The 7648-nt window shown below is 41.7% G+C and overlaps 1 protein-coding gene across 1 annotated transcript; it reads right to left on the bottom strand.

Annotated features, from left to right (window-relative positions):
• Positions 1-444: 444 nt before the first annotated feature.
• On the bottom strand, positions 445-6762 carry got1 (glutamic-oxaloacetic transaminase 1, soluble). Its single transcript, XM_030070672.1, has 9 exons — positions 6549-6762; positions 4628-4809; positions 4370-4493; positions 3935-4047; positions 3733-3837; positions 3446-3596; positions 2874-3039; positions 2570-2712; positions 445-1892 (listed from the first exon to the last, which is right to left on the bottom strand). The coding sequence occupies exons 1-9, from the start codon at positions 6655-6657 to the stop codon at positions 1753-1755; spliced, it is 1233 nt and encodes a 410-aa protein (XP_029926532.1). The 5' UTR covers positions 6658-6762; the 3' UTR covers positions 445-1752.
• Positions 6763-7648: the final 886 nt, after the last annotated feature.

Raw genomic sequence — 7648 nt, 5'->3', positions numbered from 1 at the left:
GTATGAATCCAAAGCTCAATTAAATGATCTTGGAGATGTTGCGTGTTTTGCAGTTGATTCACATTGCTTTATATTTGTAGGGATAATAACATGACCGGGTTAAGTGAATAAAATGACATTTTGTAAAGTAAAATTAAGATTATTTAACTTGTATATCAAGAAACTGACCCTATGTTCTAGATAAGGGATAATATGAACTCCTAAATAAATTTATTGAAGTACCCTCTGGTCTTTAATTGTGTCCATCCATTTCCACATGGTAAGTTGAATTCTCAGGTGTGTGTGTAAACAGTATGTTAGTTTCTAGGCTCACTCCCCTGTAGACCCACTTTTCAAATTCCATGCTTAGTGCTTTGTTATGGATGCTACGCTGCTACAGGTACTCATAAATCCCATACCAATATTACAAGAATCACTCCAACATGAATGACAACTGTGCAAAAATATAATTACTATGTATTTATTATTGTGAGGTTCATTCATTACATTAGACTGCCATGTGTCAGAACATTTCACATTTAAATTCAGCTTGTTACAGAGTATAACTGGTCTACTGGATTATTGTGCAACCTGATAAAGACAATAAACTGGTTGATCATTAGTGTGTTTTCTACCACTGAGATGGGCAGTGTTCATAATAGTGCAATAGTGCTACTGACAGACAACTGCTATGCAAACTGAACATTCACTTGGCAGGTGATTGACAGAAACATTGCCACAACAGAAGCCTGAGGACAGTCAGTGTGCAGCGACAGCAGAAAACACTCCGTATGCTCAAGTGAGATTACTCAAGAGTCACAACTTCTGCTGGCAGTTTTCTACCACGTGTGCTTACTGAACTCAACCTGAAACACGGAGTCTGCAAAATGCTACTACAGAGCAACGTCTCAAAGACACACACCACAAATACAGATTAAAATTGAGGTATTCAGTATAACAACTTTCACTTCCCCCTTAGCCTCAAATCATTGTCATTAATAAATTACATGATTCAAGTTCAAAAATATTTTCAGAACTCTGGACACCTTTCACATTGCAACAAACAATGGCTATAATACTTCATTCATGTTGGTCTCTTCAAGTCAGCAGAAGTAAACAGCTTTTTTTTCCTGGAATAACTGAACTGAACTTCATAAAGCAAAGTACAGTTAACTTGGTCACATTCAATGTTAATTTTGTTTTTAAAGTGTTCCCAGTTATATAGTTATTAATTTAAGCTAAAGTAACACAACTGAGAAATGAGCTTTTAACATTGGGAATGAATCATAATGGTAGTCACAGGATGATAATAAACATGTTTGAAAAGTGAAAGATCACTGCACCAGCACTGCTGGTGGTAATCTCAATACAGTCACAGATGCTTGCACTAATTCAGTGTGAAAAAAACATGCTGAGCCTCACATGGCCTGGAAATGACACACAACAGAGGATTTAAACAAAGTGCACTACAGGAACTAAATCAGTTATGTCACACTCCCCTGCAAGAAGGAGACACACAGGGAGAAAACATATAGAGACAAATTATAAACATGATCACTTAAAACCGTTACGCTGCTTTGTGTATTACTTTGCAGGATAAAAGAGAATGGATTTCTACTGTGCGCAGGAATACCACTGAGCCACGTAGTGTATTATGTGGTAAGTTTGGGGTGGGTTGAGGGAGGGTGCGTGATCCAAGGATTTTCCTGGATACACACACTGTCCCTGGGCAGGTCAGCAGAAGTGCTGAGGAATCATGGGTAGTGCAGTCCTCTACTGGACCTTGGTGACAGCCTCATGGATGGACTCAGCCACATAATCGATGTTCTTGGTGGTTAAACCACACATGTTGATGCGACCACTGGCCATTAAGTAGATGTGTTTCTCCTTCACCATATATTCCACTTGTTGGGCTGCAGGAAATACAGCAAAAGCCAGTAAATATGACTTGATGAATTATGAATAATTCAGAGTGCTTCACAGATCCCCATGGGGCAAACCCTCTTTTCGGCTGCCCCCTGCACAGGCTCGACAGTAAAACGCCCTGTGAGAGGAGTTCAGTGTCTTGTTCAAGGACAATACAGCTCAGGAACCTGAAAGCTGGGTCCTAATGATATGAGATTGCCAGTTCTTTACCAGTGAAAGCAAAAGTTGATTTGTTCTGACAGGATGGGTTCTTGATTGATGTGTCAGGAAAGCCATAGCTTCCATTCTGACAACAGCCAGCACATCCATATAATACTGTATGTCTGTCCCACACACAGTTATGTGTTTGTCTCAGAGTGACATATTTTGTGTAAAATGGTGACTGAATGATCTAAATTTCTAAAATTGAGACACCTGAGGTTTTAAGCAGTACATGTGTCCATACTATCTTTCTGGGATGTGCAGTAAATTAAAACTACGTGGACATGGTTTGTCACCTCTCTCACCTCCTGTGAGTTTTTAACAACTCTTTACAACTTCCAAGGAGAATTACAATGTTTACAGGTACTAGAACAAAGGATTTTTTTTGTCAGGCAGAAAATCTCACAATTGATTTCAGTAGTGATTGAAATACTGAATATATCAGTGTAGAGGCTATACTCACAGTTGAGGCCAGTGAAGCTGAACATGCCGATCTGCTGTGTGATATGGTCCCAGGTCCCGGGTGTCCCCAGAGCCTGGAGCTTAGCCTTCAGCTGAGCCCTCATCAACAGGACCCGGTCAGCCATGGTCTTCACGTTGTCCTTCCTGTGGCAGGAAGAGATGGAGGGGAAAATGGCATAAGCCATCAGTACTGTGTTACTACGGTAAGGTAAAAAACAAGTCACTCTATATCAGAACTGGCACATGAAAAAATATAGTATTGCTGTGTGCTCAATGCTCAGCACACAATATTTCTCAGAACTGACCATTCAGAGAAGAGTTCCGGTGTGTTGAGAGTGATGGCCACCACGCGAGCTCCCTGAGATGGTGGGTTGGACCAGGTGGTCCGGACTATCTTCTCCATCTGGGACAGGATCCGCTTCAGGTTGTCTCCATCACGAGCCACAATAGTAAGATTACCCACACGCTCATCTGATGAGACAAATGTAAAACAATATTTACAACATTTTTTTAAAAAATTAAAAACAATGCCATTAAAAAGTTTTAAAAAATTGTAGAGTAAACTGTAATGTAGCATAGAGTGATTTTCACTGATTTTCACAGCACACACTGTTGCCCACCAGGCTAAAGGCTTTGGATATGCTTTGATTCTTTAAACAGAAGATATACTTTCAATTCAAAATGTCTGACTGAGCTTTGGACACAAGATTAGTCATCGCTGAATTATGTGCCATTTGGTCATAGCTAACAATGCATCTGTTGATGGATGTGTGAGGTGAAGATTAGCTGTGATTAAAAAAAACTGACTTGACTTCTACTCGAGACACTCTCTCATCCATGCCTGAGACAGGATTTAAGGCACCTAGGGGTCACTTACTGTAGAGGCCAAAGTTCTTCGAGAATGACTGGGCGCAAAACATCTCGAAGCCCATGGAGACAAAGTAGCGGACAGCCCAGGCATCCTTTTCCAGACTGCCTGAGGCAAACCCCTGGTAGGCTGAGTCAAAGAACACGAACAGCTTCCTCCTCTGGAAAAGAACAAGACAGAGGATCAAACCACAATAAACAAGCATGTAGCTTTTGCTGGAAGTGTTAGTCTGGAGAGGAGAGGAGTAGAGACATGGCATCTGTATCTGTACATTCATGTTTGTGTGTGTACCTTACCATCATAACTTCAGCAATCTTCTTCCATTGCTCCTGGGTGGGGTCTGTGCCAGTTGGATTGTGGGCACAAGCATGCAGGACAAAGATAGAGTGCGCTGGACAACTCTGGTGAAAGCACAGAGATAGAGAAAGAAAGAGAGAAATTAATTACTTTATGGCGACTACACAGTGCTAGGTTGTCTATTAGGAATACGATACTTACCTCCAGGTCACCAAGGAAACCATTCAAATCCAGACCCCTCTTCTCTGCGTCCCAGTACTTGTATGGACGGACATCCTCAAAGCCCGCATTGGCAAACACAGCATTGTGATTTTCTGGAATAAACAGAAGGAAAAAACAAAAAAATGAAAATGGGCTTATTTTACAATTTATACTTGTTCTGGATAAAATGGTGAACGAGACTAAGAACATCTGTCACAACCCCTTCACCAGCACCCTTAAATCTATGCATTCAAGGCAATTTCCTAGCTCCATAGGTCAAGATTACTGATAAGACTCAACATAAAACTATTGATGTCCTGTACTAAGCAGCAAAGATTCAAAGTCCAAAGTCTATAATGAGGAGAGTCATTTCTAAAAAGCATGTTAAGTTCCACTCTATGATACTCTATTCTTTGTGTGTTTGCTTGTGTTTACCCCAGGTGGGCGCTGACACATAGACAGGTGTCTTGGTGTTGTTGTTTCCATTGTAAAAACGCCTGAGGAATTCTGCGCCAATTTTCAGAGCACCTGTACCCCCCAGACACTGGACTGCTCCCACCTGAGAGTGAGAGAAACAGAGAAAACCGAAACAAACAAAAAGAAATAAAACTGTCAATTTCTTTTTTGGTTGGAAGTCTGGTATGTATTGATATTTCCAGCAGCTGTATGTGATCAGAGTCTCTGTGCACCCACCCTCTCCTCCTTTATAGCAGGGCTGTCATCTCCCAGCGCGATCTTGGATGCTGAGGATCTGAACTCAGGCAGTCCCAGGATGGGCAGGTATTCGTGGTTCAGCCTGTCATCATGCACAATGAGCTTTTCCACCTTCTTCACCACGGGCAGAACCCACGGCCGGCCCTCATCTGTCCTGTAGGCTGGAAAGGACCCACACCATCAAAGAAATTTAACAAAACCAATATCAAATGAGGGAATGAGAGGAACAGAGAGGGCAACAGAAATGGGCGTATTTCTATTTCATGAAGATTTTGGACCTCATCCACTGAAAACTACCTATTACCTTTAGGTACAATTTGTAACTTCCCTAAATTATGATAAAACCATCATGACACAGTTCAATAAACTGTATTTGGGTGCAACATTGCCCCCTTGCTTCTCTTGCAAGCCAAACACTGTGGTGATTAAGTCACAATTAATCTAATGTATTGTGGTGATCAAATGGTTTGGGAGGCAGCACTGTTAATTTAGTATATTCACACTGAGCACTTTTACATATATGGACCTTGGTCAAAAATAAATAAATAAATAAATCATCATCATCATCATCATCACTGAAGGCTCACTTCAACATGTAAGATGACAGAGAAGCACTTTTACCCTCTGTTTGCTTCAGCCAAGCTGTCAAAACTGTTAGATGAGGCTGACTAAAGTAAATTACAGCTGATTTACAACTCAGTCTAATAAAAAAGATTTAAAAAAAAAAATAGCCTACTTGATGAATCCCAAGGGAACAGCTCCATCCAGCACAAATCACACTTAACAATAGGATTCATAAACAAACAAACAAATAATAAAAGATGCTGTAAAGGTTACTTTTGCGTCAAAAAGATTTCTCAATCCATTGATTTGTTGTGCACAGTAAATGATAAAACTCATACTGATATGACAGCAACCCCAGTTCAGTATATATGCATATATGGAGTTTGATATATGTAACACTGGTCTTTGTGTGGCCTACTTTAGACTGCTGCCCAGGACCCAGTGGCCATCTGTAGTGGTGTGTGTCTTGCTGGAGGAAGGGGATTAAAAGGCCTCAGTCTCCTGTGCTAATCATGGGACTCAGGTAGCCTCACCCTGCCTCAGCAGGACTCTAAACATGCCGTGACAACAGGGTACATATCTCTCACCCACTTCTTGTGCATTGCAAAAAATTATAAGTGTGGCTCAAACAACACTGACAACACTGACAAGTTATACTTGGGACTGGAATGAGCTATTTACTTGCTTTAGGAGGGGAACCAACCCAAGGCCATTCACATTTTAACTCCTACGCCTGTTCTTGTAGCTTGAAGAAATGTTAATCCAATTGACTACTTGTGCAGGAGTGAGAAGTTACAGATCTCACTTATGCGTGGTGCAGCAGGGGAGAGAGAGAGAGAAACCGAGACAGAAAGACAGACAGGCTACATTGTTACATATTAACATTGTATGATAAACAAAGCTACAGTCAGCAGTTACCGTACTTAATATACACACGTTAAACTGTAACTAATATGTATGGACAGCCAAACTTTTTTTTTTTTTTTTTAATTATGTAGCACGCAAGGTTTTGGGATGCTGAGACACTCGATGGAGGTTAGCTACCAGCTTACAGCTTGTGTTCAATGAAGGCCACCAAAATGTAAATGAATATGCAGTCAACGCCGCACAGAAAGTAATAATCCTTACGTTATCCAGGTTATGTCTCGCAATACAAACAAGAGCAAAGAGGACGGTAATAGTAAAACCAACCATGCCGTGTAACTTGCAGCCGTTAGCTCAAATGACAGGCTGGTGTAACGTTACTATGGCTACTTGCTGCTAGCCGCCGTTAGCCCAACAGTTAGTACAGTGAATTAACGCTCGCTAATGCACGTTAGCTTGATAAACAACTTACCCCCAACTCCGAGGTTCACCTTTTGTGGATGTTGATCGTTATTGAAATCCTGAGTTAGTTTGAAGACAGCGACAGGAGCTGCTTGCGGTACCTCGCTGAATACAGACATGATTTTGATGCGGAGGAATGTAGAGGAGAAGGTAAGCGGCTGCCCGGACTGTTAACGGGACCACAGAGGACCTTCACCTTCAGCTTGGATTTGGGGAATACAAGATGGGCGTGAGTGAATCTACCAATTGAAATCAAGGCATATCAGCTGAACCAATCAGAGCAGTCCTCTCGGAAAGGCGTACACGGTCAAAGTGCAAGGAAATAGCGCAACAATAGGGGATATTGACCAATAAATACCCCCGTAAGATAATTGACAAACGTCTACGCAAATGTTTGGCGTTGAAAGGGGAGGGTTCAGTAACAAAGTTGCAATAAACGTTTTTGCCACAAAGTGGTGCTATAGTTCTGTTAAAAATTTTGCTGCAGGTTCCCTTGTCAGCTACAGCAGCATTATTGTTTTACTTGTATAAATGATATTACAAATATCTGGAGCAAATGACTCACAGGACAGACATGTTTCCAAATGCCAGCTGTTTCACAGGCGAGGCCGTACATCATATCATAAATGTCAGTCTGAATCCTAACTAAACAGACAGCTATTATGCTCAACACTATTTGACTGAGTGCATGTAAGGATGTGTAAATGAGTGTGTGCAAGGATCTTCATCTGTCCTGTCCTGAGGGCCTCGACTGAGCTACGGTGTGTAAACATCCAGGCTCCTGGGCGCTCGCCCCGCAGCTGTCTGCAGGAGCTGAAGTGGTTGATAAATGAAGGCCACTCCAGCCTGCTCTCCCCTACCAGGATCTGGATTTCGTTGGAAAGTTTTTCAGCTCCACTGGAGATAAGACTGTTTAATGCCTCAATGCTTTCTCCTAATGTTTCTGTCTGGTGAAGAAGAGGGGGTGTCCCATGGACCATGCCTTCTGTAAATCATATTTCAGCCAAGTAACAGCAGAATACATTAAGTCAAATAGTCAAGTTACTCTCTTCCTCCCCCCTTTCCTCCAAGGTGTTCCTCACCTGCCCCATAGCTGGTGCCACCCCCACT

This window comes from Myripristis murdjan, chromosome 15 (genome assembly GCF_902150065.1).
Source record: "Myripristis murdjan chromosome 15, fMyrMur1.1, whole genome shotgun sequence".
Lineage (NCBI taxonomy): Eukaryota > Metazoa > Chordata > Actinopteri > Holocentriformes > Holocentridae > Myripristis > Myripristis murdjan.
The sequence above is the reverse complement of the archived record's forward strand: the minus strand, read 5'-3'. Positions and strand labels throughout refer to the sequence as shown.